The following is a 21,069-nucleotide window of genomic DNA, read 5'->3' as shown; positions in this document are numbered from 1 at the left end:
CTCAGGCATTTCCCACCTAGCTGAGCTCCTGGGGATTGCTCATGGGAACTGACACATGCAAAACATGTGGTATACCACTGAGCTCCGACAGCTGTTTCTTGGTATCACTTGCAAGAAAGTGTTCCATCCGCATTGTACACGTAAAGCAGTATGATACCACTTTGAGCAGCCACGACTTCCCCAAAGACTCCTGGAAGCCTTAGTTGTTAGGGGCAGTGGCGTAGCGTGGGTTGTCAGCACCCGGGGCAAGGCAAGTAATTTGCGCCCCCTAGCCCGTGGATTTGCGCCCCCTAAACCTAACCCCCAGATGTTGCGCCCGGTGCGGCCGGCCCCCCCTGCACCCCCCACGCTACGCCACTGGTTAGGGGTTGCAGGGGGTTGCTACGGTCGGGCAAAATACAGGACAGGTTGGGGTGGAATTGGGGGGGGGGGCTAAAAAGTACTTTACCTGCTGCAGAAATGACTTCAAGGCACTCCATTACAATGGCCCATGGGGGTTACAGTAGTTTATTCAATAATAAAAAACAGGCCCATGCAAGACCCCTGTTCCTCGCTCTCTGACTTGAGTGTCCATCTCTGACCCACCCGCCTCTCCCTGCGCAAAAACTCTTCCCCCCCTTCTCCATGCATCCAAAAAGCTCTTGCATGGTTGAATCCTTGTTCTGCAAGTTTTCTCCTGCTACGGTATTTTGCACTGGAAAGAGACTTCTTCGTCCTGGAAGGTTTGCACATGTCGATTTGTATGCAGAAGGTTAGAACAAGGGGTCCTCCTGAAATGTTTTTGCATTTAATATGTAACAAGTTCTCGAGCTCCAGCCGATCCCGCCCGTTAGGCGGAGCACTTTAAACCGCAGCTAGCTTGTTTTGCTTTCACACCAACACCCGGTTTCTTTTCGGGAATGGTGAAACTTAGCTTCTCGGCATTCAACATGGCGAAAAAGGGGAAGATCGGGGAGCTTAAAGGTGCGCCTGCAAGCGCCACTTAGGGAAACACTCCCGGTGCAATTTAAACACTAACGGGGCCCCCGCGCGCGTCTCCCCCCCCCGCCACTTCCCAGCAGAAGCAAGAGGCGATTTCACCCCGCAAAACCGACGCGCGACCTGGATCCGCATTCAAGATGCAGATAGCGGAGGAAGGGGGCGGACGAGGGGTGTCTACTACGGGCTACTCCGAGCGCATGCAATCCTAAGCGGTCCCTGGAGAGGATGCGACCCATTTACTTTCGGTTTGGCCCTTCACCGCCCCAGTTCCAGACCTTCCGGCGGCGTTTTGGGCCAACCCAGCCAGCCATTGCCGCCGGCGCTGCGCCAGGGGCCGCCCGCTGTTGCGCAAGGGGCGCATCTCCCTTTCCCCGCGCGTCTCGGGGGAGGCGCCGGCTCCGAAGTCTGCAGGGCAGGCGCTTCCCCGAGCGACACTCGGCGCGTCCAATAGGCAGCGGCGCCTCCGGCTAGTTTGGGAGATTCCCCGCCAGGGGCGGGCCCGGGGCAAAAGCGAAAGGCGCTCGGGGAGCCCCGGGTCCCTGCAGGGCGGGCGAGGCCTCAGGCGGGGCATCCGCTGGGCTGCTTCGGGAGGCTGCTGCCGGGAGGCTTCTGCGGGGCTGCTGCTCCCGGGCTCCCCCTGGGCAGGGGGCAGAGGCAGGAGGGGCGATGCTGCTCCAGCTGAGCGCCCACTTTGATCCCCAGAGAGATGTGGGGCCCTGGCTTTCCGAGCAAGCGGCGCTGCTGGGAGACGCTGATGCTGGTGAGGGTTGCTGTTGCTGCTGCTGCTGCTGCTGCTGCTATTCTTATTCTTATTTTTCTTCTTCTTCTTCCTGAACGGTGTTGCGTGGCGAGTTCCCGCCCCCCCACCAGGATAAATAAAGACACGAGACACCATAATTTAAGGTTAAATGGACGAATTAGGCCACAACTTTATTGAATTCAGTAATGAGAGGCATTGGCTTAGGCATTGGTCCTATCGACTATCCGGCTCCAGCCCATTTGCTGGAGACACGGGGAAGGGTTAACACTATATCGGGGGAGTTTCCTGCCGAGGCACGTCCTGTCCTTGTTGCCCGCTCAAAAAAACCCCCTCACGACCTGTTAAATGTGTTCTCGAGCCAAACTGCATTTTTTTTGGGGGGGGGGGGATTGGGGCGGCGGGACTCAGCTGCTGGCTCGCCTTGTTCCGCTCCGGGTTCGTACTTGGGAAACTTAGAAGCAGTTTTCCCAGCGCAGGGAAGCCCCGGCCAGGTGACAAACGTATCTCGGCCTCAGCTCAGGGACCAACGTTGCTCAGGCAGGTGAGCTGAGTACCTGTGAGCAGGAGTGCGGCGGCAAAGTCAGGAGGGCATGTTCCCCTCATGACCGTCGCAGCCTCCCTCCCTTCTCACAGCGCTGCCCTCTTCTAAGAGAACCAGAAATAATCTTTAAAATGTCTGGCTGCGGTACCCTTAAAGCACATTCATACAGTGGTGTAGCGTGGGTTGTCAGCACGCGGGGCAAGGCAAGTAATTTGCGCCCCCTAACCCGTGGATTTGCGCCCCCTAACCCATGGATTTGTGCCCCCTAACCCTAACCCCCAGATGTTGCGCCCGGTGTGGCCGGCACCCCCTGCACCCCCCACGCTACGCCACTGCATTCATAGTTTCCCCTTCTCTGCTCCTCAAAGAATTCTGGGCACTGTAGTTTACCCCCTTCACAGAACTACTATGACCAAGAAGCCATAAACTACAGTTCCCAGAATTCTTTGAGGGAACGAATGGGCTTCAGGTGTGCTTTGAATACAGCCTTCCTCTGCTTACATTAGAACAGGATGCTTAAAGCGGACGTTTAAACCTGCTGCAAAACACCAATCGTCAGTCTTGATCAAAAACAGTGATAAGCTGATCCCAGAGGAGACGATAATTCCGTCTAATAAAATCCTTTACAAAGCTGAAGGTCACTGTAAGTAAAATTGGACTATTGCTTTTTAAAGTGAATGTCTTATATACTGGTGCTGTTTTGTATATGGTTCTACGAATGATGTTGTCTACCAAACGCCAGCCTCCTTTCAAAACACAGAATATCACCCATATAGGAAGACAGAGAAGTTTATGTACTATGCACAATCTACTGTATTACTAGCAGCACATTATTTTCTGACCAATAATGTATTAGCTCTTCCCTAAAATAACAATGATGATCCTAATCACAAGCGGACTGCTATTGTATCACTTTGTCTGACGTATAACATGAAGAAGCAGGCAGCCTGCGGGTCAAACTAGACATGATAAAGGAGATGTGTGATTATATCTATGGTCTCATTAAACCTATCATAAATAACAGCTGCTTGGGTGGTGGATGAGAAGTGGAATCTATTCTTAGGACGGGAGGGTTGTATCCAGCTTATCTTGTACTCAGAGTAGATTCATCAGTGGACTTAATTGAAGCTATTCAGTGTTTCAAAACAAAAGCCCGAGAGAGACAAAATATGGGGTACTTCCAGCCAGGAGAAAATTTGGTCATTAGAAACACAGAGATTGTGTAGATCATGTGATTGTGTTGGAGAAGCACTAATGGTCATGTCAACACCAGAGAAGTTGAGAAATGTGCTGTTTTTGTTTGTTTTTTTAACTGCAAATAATTTTGTTTTGCAAATAATAATAATAATATTTATACACTGCCTATCTGGCTGGGTTTCCCCAGCCACTCTGGAGAAACTTCAGTAAAGTGAAGAACAATTACAAAACAAGAAGTTACAGAGCCCCACGTGTCATTATTACAGCATATGACTGGAGAAGTGATAACCATTGAAATCAGATAAACAAGAACTAAAGCAGCTATCTGATATAAACCCTCAAAAACCCAGTGTGGGTAGTTGGAGGTCATGAACTCTCAAGAGAAGCATTTGTGAAAGTTAGGAGCAGAAACCATACTGTATCAAATGGATTAGGTGTACTTTGACCCCTCAAACATATCTAATGTATTGAATGCAGAGTTTTGCAAAATTTTGGAACCCGAGTGTGGACAAAAGGGACAGGCTTCAAAATGGAACCAGGTTGCTGCCATTTAATAGCAAACCAGTTGTAGAGCAGTTTTTAATCTGAGCCATGGGAAAAAAATTATAGGAGCAATGGAGCACCCAGTTTGGGAGGAATTGTCCACAAGAGATGAGCATGATAGTGTTTCTGATTCCCAAATAGCAGTGGGATAGAATAAGGCAACTGAACTAGGTGTTCAATAGGGCATAATATCCAGCCAAAGAGACCAGAGGGCTGTATGGGAAGACACACATGCCACAGACATTTGGAGATATAGGTCTGGATAAGCCAATTCTAGGAAGTTGCTGAGCCAATATGGGAAATCCACAAGGCTTGGCTTTAAAGGTGAGCAAAGATACTTTAGGGAGTATTCTAGTGGAATGCAGAGAATCAGTGGGATATAGTTGTATCTGTAAAAAAACCTCTAAAAGAAGGACAGGCATATGGTAATGGTGGGGTGTATCTCAGAGGGAATAAACTAGAAATCTCAGATGAAACAGACTCCCCTCCCCTGAAGCAAAATGCTCTGGGTGATCTTGAAATGGAGACCAAGTTATGTCGGGTCATGGTTTGCTTATATACAGCCTAGGACCTTGGTGGTAACTTAGACCCAAAGGCCCTCAAAGCAGTGAGCAGCATAATCATGTTAAGAAATATAAATTAAAAGTGCACTAAATACAGGAAATCAATCATCAAAACAAAACACCTGATAGCGGCCTACCCATAATAGGGGTTGGTGGTTGAGGAATATGATCCCTAGTGGTAAGTGGCTAGTATTGTAGTATTAGATGGCTTCAGTTACCCTAACACAGACAGCGTGAATGTGTCTGCAAGTTATGGCAAAGAGGTAAAAATTAAAGATAACTTCAGCAACTGTGTCTTGGAATGGTTAGCCATGGAACTTGCCAGAGGAGAGTTGACACTGGACTTAATTTTCCATTTGCGGTTAAACCATAGAATGTTGCCCCAACATGTGGCAATGGATTCCAGTTTAGGTGATTTTCAAAGTTGGGTTAGATCAGTGAATCTCAATTTATCTGATGCAATAGACCTGGAATCCTCCCACCATATTTGCAGGAGGGACCAGAACCATATTTGGACCTTGAAGCATCCCATCCAACCTGGGCTGTAGTGGAGTCACCAGGAACCAGCAGTCAACAGTTCGTGGACTGGCACCAGTCTGTTCACCACCACTTTGAAAGGCACTGGATTAGATGACTGTAATCTCCTTACTTGAAAAGTGAGTTCCAGTGGTGTTTCCTCTTAGGAAACACTGCATAGGATTGTAATCAACACTATTTAAGAAGGGGCAGTGGAATAAAGAACCCCAGTCATTTTCCAGGAAGGGTGTATTTCAGAACATTTGCTCCTGAGTCAAGCATTTTTAATGAATTATTGCCACAATATATAAATCCCTGGAAATTCCTGTTGTCCTTGCTGTGCTTTTTTGATCCTTCAAAAAATTATTAAGACACCCGTTGTGGAATTCCTTCCCAAAAGAGGTGAGATTAACCACATCCCTGGTAGTGTTTAATTGGGCTGTGAAAACATTCCATGTGGTTTAATAGTTTACTTGATGGTATTTTATTCTTTTTTGTAAACTGTGTTGAGGGCTCTTGCTGTGGCCAAAAAATAGCACTATATTAAGAAAGTCCTCTGTCTTCTCTGATTATTTCTTCAATACGTATCTCCACAAGTAGTATCTGGATATGTAATTCTACAAATAGTTCTGGCAACATTATTGCTCTTATTCTGACAAGTAGCTTAATACAAACTTTAATTTTTAGAGTGAAATCCGCTTAGTAAGGTGACTTTTTTCTGTTTGTAAAAATAAAAGTGTGATGGTTTCCTTTAATTTGCTTAGTCCTGGCAAGCATAAAACGTGTTTAGTAAGTATTTCTGGTTGAAATCAATGATACTTAAAAGTACTTAACCTTTGGCTGGATCCTCCCCAAAGTTACCGTAAAGAGTTGCATAATCCGTGTGACTGCCAGGAATGGCATATCGAAATGGAGTGCAATATCAGATACAGCCTGAAAGCTCTGGAAGTGTAGAGTTTATTTTTCTTTTTAATTTAAACTTCCTTGAAATATGACCCTGTTTTACCTTTAGCATTATAATGCTGGTGATTCACACAAAAGACTTGAGAAGCATGAGAGAGCAGGAAACCCTTCTGCAGATTCAGCTTCCTACTAACTGTCTATCATGTGCACCAGTTTTCCTTTGGTGTGTCACAACTTATCTTGCTTCCATTTTTCTCCTGTCAAAAATGTGGCAAGAGAACATTTATAGCACCTCTCTCTCTTGACTTCAAACTCTAAATGTGTAACAAGGAAATGCTAATTAAACTACAGTGGTACCTCGGGTTAAGTACTTAATTCGTTCCGGAGGTCCGTACTTAACCTGAAACTGTTCTTAACCTGAAGCACCACTTTAGCTAATGGGGCCTCCTGCTGCCACTGCGCCGCTGGAGCACGATTTCTGTTCTCATCCTGAAGCAAAGTTCTTAACCTGAAGCACTATTTCTGGGTTAGCGGAATCTGTAACCTGGAGTGTATGTAACCCGAGGTACCACTGTAGAAGGATTGTTCAGGTTGCAGGTTATAGCATTTTGCAAGAGTTATTACTCTGGGTAAGGCAAAACAATAAATTAGGGCTGTCACTCAATTAAAAAATAAATAAATAAATCAGGCTGCAATCCTGTGCATGCTTCCTTGGGAGCAAGCTCCCCTGATCTCAGTGGGGCTTGTGTTTGAGTAGACATGCACTATGAATTGATAATCACCAGTGACTTTTAGCAAATTAGTCCAGCAAATAAATTTGCTTCTGGATTAAAGCAGAAGTAAGAAGCACACTTGCATTGTAGTTTATTCATGCTCATGCCATGGGAGGCGTCTTAGAGTCAGCATGCAATGAGAAGGAGGTGAGGACCACTCTTTTAAAAACTGCCATCAGTAATCTTTAGAAGCATGAAACGATTTCTTTTAATTTTTAAAAAATCTACCCCGTCAAAGAAGGACACCTTTTTAAATGCTGAATGTCAATTGGTTAAATGTTGCAGCCCTCAAAAAATTGTGGCGGATTTTGGCACAGTGGATTTTAAATTTACTATTATTATTGGTTAGTTATAAAGCGTTTCATATTTGTGGGTTGACCTGTGCTAAGGCTTTGGGGCAGAGAATGCTTATATTTCCCTCCTGACTACAAGGGCCAGCCCAAGCTGAGGGAGAGCAGCAAATGGTGACTGCTGCTCTTGTGCTGGCAGCAATCCCAACCCACTCAGATTCTGTGTTCCAATTGAGGAAGGGCAAATCTGTCCATATCAGTTCCTCTTAGTTTCTAATTTTCCCACTCTTAAGTTCAGTTCTCTACATTTCCACAACATTTTCATATTTACAAAACAGTCCTTGTGAAAAATCTTCAGCATTGTAGTGTTTATTATTATTATTATTATTATTATTATTATTATTACTATTATTACTACTACAACTGTATAGGGAGCTCCCCATTCGAGTCATGCGTGACTGCCACTTTGGGCATTGGAAAGGGACAAAGTGGGGGCGGGACAGGGCAGGGTGGGCTAATGGGCGTCCCACCATTGCCTGTGGTGCCTTGGAAAGCAACCCTTGAGTAAATGGGGAGTTGCCTGCATGCTCCTCAGCTTCTTGAGATAAGTTTATGTGATTTTCAAAGTTCCTTCTTATAGATGAAATCAAATCTCCCATTCCGCTGTCCCACCAGTTAACAATATCCACGGGACACTGTGGCTTATATTACATTAGAAGACTAGAATTCTAAACAATTTCCCCATTCATGCTGAAAGAGCTGCACTCCTAATAAGGCCACTAAGCAATAGTTTAAAACTACTAATTATTCCTATAACATTACATGACATTATTGTCCTAATGACATTTGTTTGTTTCTTTGTCAGTCTTTTTTAAAAAATATAATTGAGCTTAAACTGCCCTGAAGCATCTTATGGTTGTTATTTCAGATATTTTGGGGAATACCTTGGAGACACTCCGCACAGTTAATGTTGAAAGAAATGGAAATATTATTTATACCTGGAAGGTAAGTAAAGAAAGAGAGATAAGACTTAAGAAATGGTCTACATGATGCTATGTCTGCTTTACTGGAAGTAACACTGACTACAAATGGGCATTGCACTCAAGTAAGTCTTGGTGTGTTATATAGCAAATAATAAGTGTGTCCATCCCTTCATTTAATTTAAACTTTAATTTTTCTCTGAAATTAGAGATCTTATCATTACAAAACTGATTAATTTGCAATGCTGACTTCATATCCCACTTCGTTCATAATCAGTGGAGTGCTTCTATTTAGCATATTTTGGACTGCAGGGCTACATACCGTATTTTTCGCTCTATAACACGCACCCGACCATAACACGCACATAGTTTTTAGAGGAGGAAAATCCGCAGGCATGCCACCCATAGGCATTCCCTCCATAATACACACAGACATTTCCCCTTACTTTCTAGGAGGAAAAAAGTGAGTGTTATGGTGCAAAAAATACGGTACACTTACCTGGGAACCAGTAGGATTTAATTTGAACAAACGTACATAGCTGTCCTCCTATCTTGCCTTTCACCACCAAGATGCTCTTGGAAGTGCACCACTGTGCTTATCAGACCCTTCCATTGGGACGACCGATTACCTGTAATCCCTCCTAAAATCCAGTCCTATTTATTTAACAATTTGTACAACTCTCTTTCCTTGTTTGCTATCAGCTGCTCCTCAGAAGGGTTGGGGCAGCAGGAGTCAGCAACCCTTTTCAGCTGTGGGCCAGTCCACTGTCCCTCAGACCATGTGGTGGGCCAGACTATATTTGGGGGGGGAAATGAATGAATTCCTATGCCCCACAAATAACCCGGAGATGCACTTTAAATTAAAGCACACATTCTGCTCATGTAAAAACACGCTGATTCCTGGCCCGTCCACAGGCCGGATTGAGAAGGCGATTGGGCTGCATCCGGCCCCCAGGCCTTTGTTTGTCTCTAGTATCAAATGCCTCTGAGCTTCAGAAGAGTGGGCAGGGTTGCATTCCCTCCGTCCAACAGTGGACAACTTTTGCAAACTGTGGCAGCTGAAGTAGTTTCGTTTCTGAACAAAGACTGGTCTTACCCAAATTTTCCTGGAACTCTCCCACCACCGACTGACTGCTCGTGATCATTGGGTCATGCAAATATGTTTTCCAGCAACTGCTGTCTTCTTAACTGGCGAAACTGGTTGAACCTGGTACTTTTAGACATGCAAAAATGTTTTTCGCCACTTTGCTCTTTGCTTTTTCCGCAGACCACTGACCAGGTGCTTCATGACTGAGCTGTGATGCTTCCCCTATTGTGCCCAGACTTTAAAGCATGAGATCGTTGTTGTTTTTCCACAGACCTCTGATCTGGTGATACAGATTGGATGTGCCAGTTAGTTACATGGTGGCAGTGCACAGCCCATGCTGGTTCCTCCAATAGTCTGTCCAGCTGCTTTTAATTTAATTGTTCCTGTTCTGTTAACAGTGGCCTGATACATAGCAATCAAACATCTGTTTATCTCCATACCAGTACAAACACCACATGCTCAATTTCTTTCTGTTGAGCTGCTGTTAAAGACACAGAAATGGGGTCAGTCAAAGTTGGCAGCCTTCAGGCGGATGGTCACACTGCATAGCAGACTTAAGAGGAAGTAAAACTACTAGGTGCAAAGATGAGATGATTTAAAATGGGATTCCAAATTTCCCAACATGTTTTGATGAGTGCTTTTCCTTGGGAGAAAAAACCCAAATCTATAAGTTCATTCAAAATTGTATTCACAAGGCATTAGAATACAGACTTATGTGCCTTTTCTCTTTCTCCTTACCATGAAAGGGAAAAGGGAGGATATATTTAGTTGAGGAAACTGAGAGAGAAGGTATGACAGAAGTAGGATTGTCTATGTGTGTGCCTGCTCTCTCGTTCTATCCTGGCCTGCTTTCTGAATCTCATAGCAGCTTGGCATCAAGAAGTTAAGTAGGTGAAGGATTATCATCATCACTTTTATCTTAGAGATGGGCAACCTGTGGCCCTAGGACCACACACAGGTCTTGGTCTGATATCACCTCCCTGCTCCCTGTAGGTGATCAGTTCAGGCTTTTGGCGAGAGCAACAGATTCCTCTCCCTGGCTGTCTGCTGGGCAGGAAGGAAGAATGGAAAGGAAGAGAACAAGGACTCCTGGCTGTGGCCTTTCTGATTTCTGGCCTCTGCCACATTTAGCACTGATCCATGGTCCCTGACATTACCCACAAGGAGAAAAGCTTCACCTCCCTTCATGACAGGGGAAAATGTAATCATATATTTTGGGCTCTTAAAGATAAGGGACCAGAGCTGGTGAAATTTGAACAATTGAAGATAAATGGTTATATTATTACAGGTGACACTGAATGTTTTTGAAATGTTCTGTTCTCATGGCTGAATCACTTCCCTTGCAGGGGAATCAGGCGCACACCTGTATTGGATTGTATGAGCCCAGTAGTCAAAAGAACCAGGTAAGCTTCACCCACCATATAGAATAGGGAGTATTATAGAGCTTGGCTGTGTCCAAAATCAAGGCTTTTACAATTGCTACAATAAAACCAACAAGCATGTAAAATCTATAACAGATATATACACACACATATATACAAATGTTTATAAAATTATGAATATTGACATATCATTATAAAGCAGCAGTACTGACTTCTCCAGAATCCTCATAGAAGAAAAAGGGTTTGGCCAAGATCATGACACTAGAGGGAAGAAGCTTGGCAGATCTTCTAGATGGGGTAGGATTTAAAGATGCAATGCAGCCTTCGGGTAAATCATTCTATTATTAGACCCTCAGAATGAACCTCCTTAGGGGCTGATTTGCCTGAGCATCTTAATTGGCACAGTGAGGGTCACATGGCGGAAGTAATTCTCCTTATGAATTGGGGCTTGGGTTTGAATCAGTTTTGGCAGGAAACATGCAGTGAGTCGCAAGTGTTCTGGTGTTACATGTTACCTGGCTTTCTTCAATGTAAATGAATGGCTTCATTCTGTGACACCTACAATTTTTATAACCACCCTCGGGTGCAGGTCCATGCAGGCAGTGTTGCAGGTCAGGGTATGAGATATTTGGAGATACCTTTTCTCCAAAAGGGACTCAGTTCCCAACACAGATGTAATTGAGAAAGGTCTCCCTGGGCACCGCTGCCACCCAGGAGCCAAGGCAGGTCCAGCAAAACCATCATATCATAAACCAGTATAATCAGGGAGAGAATGTGTAGTTAAAGTCATATCCCTAAAACTGCTCATAATCTCCTGTACCTCCATGTGACTCCTTGGATTGAACCATCCAGTGGCGTAGCGTGGGTTGTCAGCACCCGGGGCAAGGCAAGTAATTTGCGCCCCCTAACCCGTGGATTTGCGCCCCCTAACCCCCAGATGTTGCGGCCGGCCCCCCCTGCACCCCCCACGCTACGCCACTGGAACCATCATCCTGTTAGCATATCTAGACACAGTGATTCACAGTCAAGATAAGACCCAGCATTAGAGGGAAAGCTGTCAGAAATTGGCATCTATTATAACTATGAGAACTTTCAGAATAAATAACTTGAACAAAACATGACCAGTAGATAAGATGTGCAGGTGTTGATTGGTCTAGCATAATAGGTAAGATACCTCTATTCTCTATACTTCCATAGCATAAAATTGCTTGGTTTTGAGGGTATGGACCATGGGTAGGCAAACTAAGGCCCAGGGGCCAGATGCGGCCCAATCGCCTTCTCAATCCGGTCCGTGGGCAGCCCAGGAATCAGTGTGTTTTTACATGAGTAGAATGTGTCCTTTTATTTAAAATGCATCTCTAGATTATTTCTGGGGCATAGGAATTCATTCATTATTTTTTTCAAAATATAGTCCGGACCCCCACAAGGTCTGAGGGACAGTGGACTGGACCCCTTCTGAAAAAGTTTGCTGACCCCTGGTATGAACGTTAAGGAACCTAGTTTTAAGGGGGTTGCACTAAAACTGATTTGGATGCGGGTGGTGCTGTGGGTTAAACCACAGAGCCTAGGACTTGCCGATCAGAAGGTCGGCGTTTCGAATCCCCACGACGGGGTGAGCTCCCGTTGTTTGGTCCCAGCTTCTGCCCACCTAGCAGTTCAAAAGCACGTCAAAGTGCAAGTTGATAAATAGGTACCGCTCCGGCGGGAAGGTAAACGGCATTTCCATGCACTGCTCTGGTTCGCCAGAAGCAGCTTAGTCATGCTGGCCACATGACCCGGAACCTGTACGCCGGCTCCCTCGGCCAATAAAGTGAGATGAGCGCTGCAACCCCAGAGTCGGTCATGACTGGACCTAATGGTCAGGGGTCCCTTTACCTTTTATGGAGACTAAAGTGTGTGAATGTAAAGAACAAGGAGAAAGAGAGAACTAAATGTAGTTAAGATATACTTGCTCATAAAATGTCCAAACATTTCCCCCCAAATAGCACTTATATACTTTTGAAAAGGACTTGCACATGATCAGCTGCTCTGTCAACAGTGAGAAGACATTGCTGGGTAAGCTCCTTCCTGTTGCTTTCTCATTAAAGTTATGTTCTGTACAGTGTTAGAAACTCAGATATATAAGCTATGTGATAAATGGCCCCTAAAATCTAGGTTGCAGTCACCACAATGGAATATCTATTTGCCAGGGGGTTGTAGTAGATTACCCTCGGGATCCCTTCCAACGCTACAGTTCTATGATCTCAACTGCATTGCTTGGTCTTACAACAATTCACTTGCCCCAGTATGCAAGGAAGAGAAACACACACAGTGGAAACGGAAATGGTATTAACTATGAACTGAGGGAGAGGTTTTTAAACTGTGGTCACCAACTTGGCCCCAGAAATCTTCACATAGTTGCAGTTGGACCCATGGCAGTTGCAAAACGCGCCTGGCTAATTTCTAAGACTGGTTCTGTATGAAGACTCCTTGTATCTTGTTAACTTGTAGCATTAATCCTTCAAGTGTTGCAGTATAATCTAAGTTATGCCATTTTTAATGCAGGCTTTGGCATGTTAGCATGCAGTGTGGTGAGGGAGTGGGCTGTGGGTTTCACATTTGTACACTTAAGCATCGTTTAGTGCAACATGAATGAGCAAGAAGGAATCTTGGGCTCCTCTTCTCCTCTTGCTCCTCCAAGCCCAGGAGGAGGAGGAGTTTGGAAACATGTGGTTCCACATTTGTTTATCTGCGGATAGTTACACTGGCCAGTTCAATCAAGCCAACTTCAAACCACGTTATTGGAGTTGGCTTGTTTAAAATAAACATAGTTAGAATTAAGCACAGTTATGGTCTGGCCAACACAGAATACTGTCATTAATCAGAAGCAGAAATCAAAGCTTCTGAATTGCTCCTAGTCTTGCAGGAGGAGGAGAGGAGGGGGAAGTACGAAATTCCAAGGTTTGCCTTATCTTATTCCTTCTCATGCCCATGACGCTAAATTATGGTTTTAGTATGATTTGCACACATGAGTATTCATTTTTAAATATGAGCTAACCACCATACGTTTTTATTATAGCATTGCTTTAAAGTAATATAAACATAGTAGTAATACAATTGCGTTAGACAGGCCACATTCATTCCCTAGGGCTGAGGATCCCCACCACTGTAGCAATATCCCTTGAAAGTCTTGTTAATTTCCCTCAAACAAAAATTGTGGGAATTCAATATATGACGCTTACAATTTCTATATATTTGTTGTTATTAGCGGTCAGTTTTCTCCAGTCAACAACAGAAGAAAGAGCAAATCTCTTGTTTCCCCCAGGTACTTAAAACATTTGATACACCTTTAAATGGATGTTGGATATAATTTACAAACAGCAGACTAATTTATGTTAATTCTGCTTTTATCCTAGTGTCTAAATGTCTGACCTTGCTGATTGAAATTCACCCAGTAAATAATGTGAAAGTTTTAAAGGCTGTGGATAGCTGGATCAGAGTGCAGGTAAGTCATATTTGCAAACTTTTCATGATTAGGTGTGTAGTAACAGCCATTAGATTTGTTTTCTGTGCCAAAGTGACATAAAGCCTATCTTAAATAGAATTTAATAATAATAATAATAATAATAATAATAATAATAATAATAATAATAATAATAATTTATTTGTACCCCGCCCATCTGGCTGGGTTTCCCCAGCCACTCTGGGCGGCTTCCAACAAAGATGAAAAATACACTAAAATAACAATACCATTCTCTCAATTAGACTATGCAGTACACCATTAGCCAGCTATCTAGCCTCAATACAGCAAGCCTGTTATCTTTGAACAATTTCCTTTTACAGTTTGTTTATCCAGTTGCAGAAACAATTGCTTCTCCAGCAAGCTACCTGTTGCTCATTTCAGAAGATAAATGTAAGTACTTAAATTTAAAAAGCATTTTGATAAAATGTACATTTTGATTGTAGGTTGGTAGGGTGTTCTGCAGTGTCTTGTCTTTTCCTGCTTTGGAGACAATATGGTTGTAAGGTCCATTTCTCTTTTTGAATCCTGCTTTTAGGAAGTGTTGGGAGAAGAAAAAGATCTAAGCCCTGAGTGGCACTCATGGGTGGCATTCAATTTTAGAAAACCATCTCTGATTAAATGCTGGCAGCAGGGGGAGGTCTCTTAAAATGACCTTGTGGTTGTGAAAATGCATTGTTCTGTTCTTTCCAGAACCTCCCGGGTTCTTTGAAAAAGCATTAAGTTTTATAGATGAACTGTGGGAATGGTTTCACGCAGACCTAGAACCACAAGAGAGAACTCTGTGTGGCTGGAAGCTTTGATTCTTGTCAATGCATCATGACTTTCAGATCTGTTTGTTTATGAAGGATAACCGACAATTTGCCCTTATTTGTAAAAAAAATGTTGTTGTGTCCCATTTGCAAATTGCCAGGTTGAACATTAGCACCAGCACACAGAGTCTTAGAATGTGGCATTCGGGTTGCCATCCTATGCCCATCTTCCTGGAAGTACCATAGAACTTAAGTCTTAGTAAATAAGCAGAGGATCGCACACTAAATCTGTACTAGTATGCTTTCGGAAACTCAATATTGCACCAGCATTGTGTTATTATGCAACACTCATGTGCAGATATGCTGGCACAAATGTGCTCATCATTTAGAAGCAAAATATCCATTGAATTGTTTGATGGTCTGTGTGTCTGTACTGCATAAATAGTCACAAAATGACATTGTTTTTCAATTTTAAGATATTGAAAAAATCGACATCAAAGTTGTCAGAGAAGGAGACAGTGTGGTAAGAAGCTTAACCCACTCCCCTTTAATTCTTTTGTTCAAGTGGAATTGGTTGGGTTGATATTTTTATGGACTGTCATTGTGTAATATAGATAAGGTCAGCAACTAGATGGCCAAATTCAGCCCCCAGCTGGAGTACAAGTTGGCAAGATCTTGCCATTAATCTAGTTTGGTGACTCATAGTCTTGGCCAGGGGTCAGCAACCCGCGGCTCCGGAGCCACATGTGGCTCTTTTACACCTTTGCCGCGGCTCTGGGGCGGATACTAGCCAGGGGAGGAGGTGCATTGTGCGCCCCGACACTCCCCACTGTGGCGGGCGCTGTACTGGCTGTGACGTCGCATGGGGGCGGTGCGTGCGTTAGTCACGCACCGTCCCGACGTCACCTTCCCGCCCGCCCGCTACATTGTAAGGGGCATGTACGCTGGTCACTGCATTGAAAGGGGGCATGTACGCTGGTCACTGTTTTGAAGGGGAGTGAAGAACACACACACAAAAAAGGTAACTTGTTAGTTTAACGTTTATTTCTATGAGGAGGAGTAATTCTGAGGGGTCAAACAAAGAAATAATAAAAAAGTGACAAAAAGTTATTTTTATAATGACGAGTTTTGCAGCTCCCAGGTTTTTTTCCTTCGGAAACGGGTCCAAGTGACTCTTTTTGTCTTAAAGGTTGCAGACCCCTGGTCTTGGCTGTCCTCCTAAACTAGCTGCAGGATTATTCAGGTCAGGTGTTTTTCTACATGCTGGGGATGGTCGGAAAGAAACATTACCTGCATTCTTATCTAAACTGCACATGTTGAGTTTCTGGGAGTGTTACCTGAACAGGTCTCTGGTTACTGCAGTGTATTTGATTTGACACACATTGTTTCACTTTCTTCCTGATTAATGCTGATTTTCTGTCCCTTCTAGATGATAGAAAATGCAAGCCAGCTTTCAAGACAAAGAATTGTTGACGACATCTTTTGGGCCCAGTGGGATACGCTGGAGCAAACATTATTTTACATTGCCTCAAAGGTTGAAAATATGCACTATTTTGTTGCTTTGGTTACGCACTTGCATGCTATTTATTCAGTGAAAATGTTACATTTTAAAATAGTAGCAGGGTTTCTGATAATAAGGGAGATAGAAATGTGTTTTGAAATATACCTCAAAATTAGACTTTCATGCCATCTGCCATTTATGCCCTGGTACTTAATTGAGTAGGGGGAGGGGAAATGTGATTACCTATTGGAGACGGAACGGGATCCTGTATTACTGAGTTGAATATTGGGAATCTAGTAGTGAGAGTGGATTCTTGAGTGACAAAGTGTTGATTTTGCAAAATTCAGCGGAAGCTTCTCCCCTATGTGTCTACAGTTCCATGTTCATCTCTGGGGTGAACACGAGCAGAGTCTTCAGCCATGGAATGAATTGCATTTTATACCAGAAGGTATTAGCAATCAAAAGACTGCAGGCCAAAGCTTAGAACAATTGATTACGAAAGAGAGTGATTAATATTCAGTTTGTGATGAAAGTAAAAAATTGGTTACAGAGGCAGCATTCAAATTGGATTGGCAGCTATGGGGTGAAATCTACAAAGTGATAGAGGCTGGATGGATTCAATGCCAAGAGTTCTGGGGAGAGGGCAGCAGGACCCAGCGAGACATATGTGGCTGAATCAGATTAGGGTGGGAAGTTGGACTATAAACAGCTCTTTCTACCAGCAGCGTGACTTGATGGAGGAATTGGAGAAGCAAAGAGGCAGAAACAGGGTATGAAAGAGGAAGCTGGAGGGCAGAGAGTATCTCTCTTACAGCAAAGGCAGGGGGGAAGAAGTTTTCTTCTTTAGGGGGCAATAACTATAAAGCCCTTTAGGTCTGTGATGGGGAAGTGAGGACTAGCAGAGTCCCACAGGTCTCCAAAGCCTGATGTTACACATGGCTTCTGCAGTTGAAGGCAGCACTATTTCTGAATACTAGTTGCTGGAAATTGCAGCAAGCTTGGATCCTGTTTGCGGGTTTCCTGCAGGCATCTGGTTGGCTACGGTGGGAACAGGATTCGGGGCCAGAAGAGCCATTGGCTTGATCCAAAAGGCTCTTCTTAGGTTCTTAGAGGATTGTAACGCGAGACAACAGGCTGTGCTTTCCTCTGGTCATTAATTAAACTGAATACAAAATGACAAAAAGATGGAGTGGGGAAGAGCACCGGGAAGACTGATGTTTTAGGGCAAAGAACTTCCCTGCGGGAGAGAATAATAGACTCATGGAATTGTAGAGTTGTAAGGGAACTCGATGGTTATCCAGTCCAACCCCCTGCGATACAGGAATTGCAGCTGAAGCATCCATGACAGATGGCCATCCAGCCTCCGTTTAAAGAAGGAAAGTCCACAACCTCCTGAGGGAGACTGTTCTACTGTCAAACAACTCTTACTGTCAGAAAGTTCTTCCTGGGAGGTTTATACTAAATGAAGAGTGACGCAATACAAGATTCATTAGATAAGATATTCACGTTTCCAACCACAGTGCAGAGGTCTGTGGTGTACAGGCAGATTGCAGTGGGCATATATTTGCATTGGGTCATGTCAGGGAGTGCTGATCTGCCATGGGCACAGAGCTTCTTCTACCAGGGCTTTGAGTAGGTCCAACCATGATGTGGGTTGGAGGTCAAGTAGAAAGAGAGGCACTTGTATGTTCTGGAAGTCTCATACCGGTGTGTGTGGGGGTGTGTGTGTGGAATATATACACATAGACATACACACATTGAAAATTGCCAGCAAGAGTCCACTATTGACCTAAACTGAGGATACCCAGTACAAACTTCAAGTTCAACTTCTCTCTGAGTGCCTAATGTATCTGCATATTAGCACTTGAAAGGCATCAGGGAGATTTCTAACTTAAGGCGCTATGGCCAAGCTTAAAATGACAGTGAGTCGGAGTTCCTTGGTAGCAAGCCTGTAAAAATGTCATTTTCCTGAAAGGAAAAAAATACTGGCACCAGAAGTGTACCCAGGTGTGTAGATTAGGGTGCCCAGCTGTCACAGCCTGGCATCTCCCCCCCCCCCAATAATTCAGAACTGCTGATCTAGCTATGAGGCCACATTTCATAAGGACTTGCAGGAGAGGTATACTTTTGTGGTGGTTTTTGCTGTTGTTGTTAATAGAGTTCCTAGTAAGGTAAAGGTAAAGGGACCCCTGACCATTAGGTCCAGTCGTGACCGACTCTGGGGTTGCGGCGCTCATCTCGCTTTACTGGCTGAGGGAGCCGGCGTACAGCTTCCGGGTCATGTGGCCAGCATGACTAAGCCGCTTCTGGCGAACCAGAGCAGCGCACGGAAACGCCGTTCCTAGTACCAACTGTTAAAAACTGTGCAGGGCAAATGTACTTAACCCTACTGAAATGTTGTTGCAAATTGTAGACTGTAATTTAAAACTAAAACGCACACACACAGCTGCTCTAAGTTTTCAGGATCCACTCTGAACTGAGAATAGTGTTTGCAGTTTTTCTAACATGTCTGTGCCAAAAGGCAATGGGAAGCAGCTTGACACCCACAAAAGGTTTCCTCTTATGAAACTGCAAACAATGTTTTATGGTAAGCAAAACCATAAGTATTTACAGACAGAAGGTAGACAGTCTGGGGGAGGCAGGAAGGAAGTATCAAAGCTGTGTTGTGGTGAATTTTTTGTACTTTCTTTCTGAATTGCTTCAGGGCACATATGTTCAAAGAAGGGTCATATATTTTAAGGATGGAGAGCTTTTAAGGGCAGAATTAGATGTTACAAGGTCAGACACAGCTCTCATGCTTTTTCTTCTTCTCTCACAAATTGGGCTCTAAAGCTAGCAATGCGCCTGGCTTTGTAAGGAGTAGTAGTTTAGGGAGATGCATTAGGGGGAAACTATGGGTTCAAGAGCAGAGGACAGAATTATTCTCCCCATGCATGCATTCCCATTGACTTAGCCAGCATGAGCATGCTTTGCCAAGATAATGTCCAATTCTTCCCCAGTGGTTTAAATGTATGCCAATAAAGTTTCTCTTTGTTGTAGGAATCAAGGGACACACTATATTGCATCCAGTTTTATCCTGATAAAAACTTTAAACTAATAGTAAGTTCTATTAAGCTTTTATTTGTTCAATTCAAAATACAAACCTTCTGTTGATCTAGACTGCAATCGTAGCCTTATTTACCTTGAAGTAAAGCCCATTAAATTCAGTAGGACTTACTCCTGAATAGACATGGTTAGGATTGTGCTGTTTAAATAGTCCACAAAAGGCCTCCATTCCATGAAAAGTTCAACATTTTGATCTCTTAATTTCGCTGTCAGCTTTGCCATTTCTGCAGAGTCCATTACTTAGTGCCTTTCTGTTTTCCAACAGCTTGAAACACCATTGGATATCAACTTGGATGACATAGGATTAAAGTGAGTTTGGGTGACGTGCCTTCTAGCTGTTTTCCTCAGAGCTATTTAGAATTGAATTAAGCAATATCTCAGCTTTGTGTGCTGCTACACATACATCTCCTCACTCCAAACCAGTTGTAAAATCATTTCCTGTCAGGAGGTGTTGCTGTTGGGAAGGCGAATTCTAGAGGAGACCACTTGTGGGGTGCTCTCTTAGCGCTGTTGTGGCACACTATTCAATGTAGATGGTGATTGCAGATTTATTTCTGCATCTTGATATCCCATGTGTATTTATGAATTGGTTTTCTGTTTGGCAAGCCTAAAAGCAATCAGTGATTGTTTCATGCTTCCCTCAATGCTGCAACAACTTAGTTCTTTTTAAATTTTCCTGCATATATACAAAGATGCAAGAATTGATGGAGATGACTCCATCTCCTGAAGATTTACCGTATTTTTTTGCACCATAACACTTACCTTTTTCCTCCTAGAAAGTAAGGGGAAATGTCTGTGCGTGTTATGGAGCGAATGCCTATGGGTGGTGGGGGGATCTGCTGCAGTCGTGAGCAGAGGATCCATGGTTCCCCTTCCTTCCCTCCTCCGTGGCTCGCTTTGAAACAGCAAAGTGGGAGAAGAGCCGCTGAGTGGGGAGGAGAGAGGGACAGAGAGCCTGCTTGCTTTAAAGGAGCAAAGCAGGAGAGGAGAGGAGCCTTCTCCTCTTATACCCCTCTTCTGCATTATTAACAGCATCCTTCTCTACCCACCCCATGCGTGTTCCTTGTCCCTTGAGTGCTTTTCCTTCCCTCCCCACTTAAAATGTGGTTACAAGGCATGGATCCACATGGATCCTCAGGATTTTTGCATTGGGCTACCCCAAACTCACCATCAGATCACATGTCTGTGGCCATAGCATGAACCACAAAAATCATACATCCACTGTTTCATTTAGAATATTTTTTTCTCGTTTTCCTTCTCTAAAAACTAAGTGCGTGTTATAGAGCGAAAAATACGGTAATTCAGACGTAATGGTGTCATTATGAGGAAGAGTCCAAGCAAAGCACTGAGTTCATATCCTTAATAAAACACAACAAGCTATGCCTTGTGGAAACAATGGCTTGCCAGCCCATCATATTTCCAAACAATTATGAAATTGTATTAGGAATCCTAATTTAATGGTATACTGTGGTTTGCACAAGCCACAGCCTGTCACATTTAGACAAAGCAGCAAAGCCTCTCCTCCCTCCAAGAGGGCGGGATGCGATTTCTGCATCACCCACTCACCTGGCTGGCGCACCATGCCCACAGGTAAGCGCCCAACTGGGCGGCTTGAGGGGGCATGGATTGCAGTTTAAGTTACTGCTGCGCCAGCATTCTGCCTCATTTTCCGCCTTCCCGTCGCAAGTCACCCGCC

General features: G+C 44.1%; 1 protein-coding gene across 5 annotated transcripts in view; it reads left to right on the top strand.

The window, feature by feature from the left end:
* The first annotated feature begins 1,442 nt into the window (after positions 1–1,442).
* The window catches only part of GSAP (gamma-secretase activating protein), a 51,467-nt gene continuing 31,840 nt past the window's right edge, over positions 1,443–21,069 (top strand). The window contains exons 1-12 of one of the 5 annotated variants that reach the window (XM_083464014.1): positions 1,466–1,741; positions 2,794–2,925; positions 7,996–8,072; positions 10,481–10,537; positions 12,502–12,571; positions 13,764–13,820; positions 13,912–14,000; positions 14,339–14,408; positions 15,244–15,290; positions 16,197–16,301; positions 19,308–19,367; positions 19,639–19,682. In XM_083464014.1, the coding sequence (XP_083320140.1) occupies positions 1,648–1,741; positions 2,794–2,925; positions 7,996–8,072; positions 10,481–10,537; positions 12,502–12,571; positions 13,764–13,820; positions 13,912–14,000; positions 14,339–14,408; positions 15,244–15,290; positions 16,197–16,301; positions 19,308–19,367; positions 19,639–19,682 (902 nt within the window). In that variant the 5' untranslated portion in view covers positions 1,466–1,647. Of the gene's footprint in view, positions 1,742–2,793; positions 2,926–4,969; positions 5,242–7,995; positions 8,073–10,480; positions 10,538–12,501; positions 12,572–13,763; positions 13,821–13,911; positions 14,001–14,338; positions 14,409–15,243; positions 15,291–16,196; positions 16,302–19,307; positions 19,368–19,638; positions 19,683–21,069 lie in introns of those variants that run through there. The other 4 variants (XM_083464016.1, XM_083464015.1, XM_083464018.1 and 1 more) reach the window with 4 other exon arrangements.

The sequence above is a fragment of the Podarcis liolepis genome, assembly GCF_965112155.1.
Source record: "Podarcis liolepis genome assembly, chromosome: 10".
Lineage (NCBI taxonomy): Eukaryota > Metazoa > Chordata > Lepidosauria > Squamata > Lacertidae > Podarcis > Podarcis liolepis.
The sequence above is the reverse complement of the archived record's forward strand: the minus strand, read 5'-3'. Positions and strand labels throughout refer to the sequence as shown.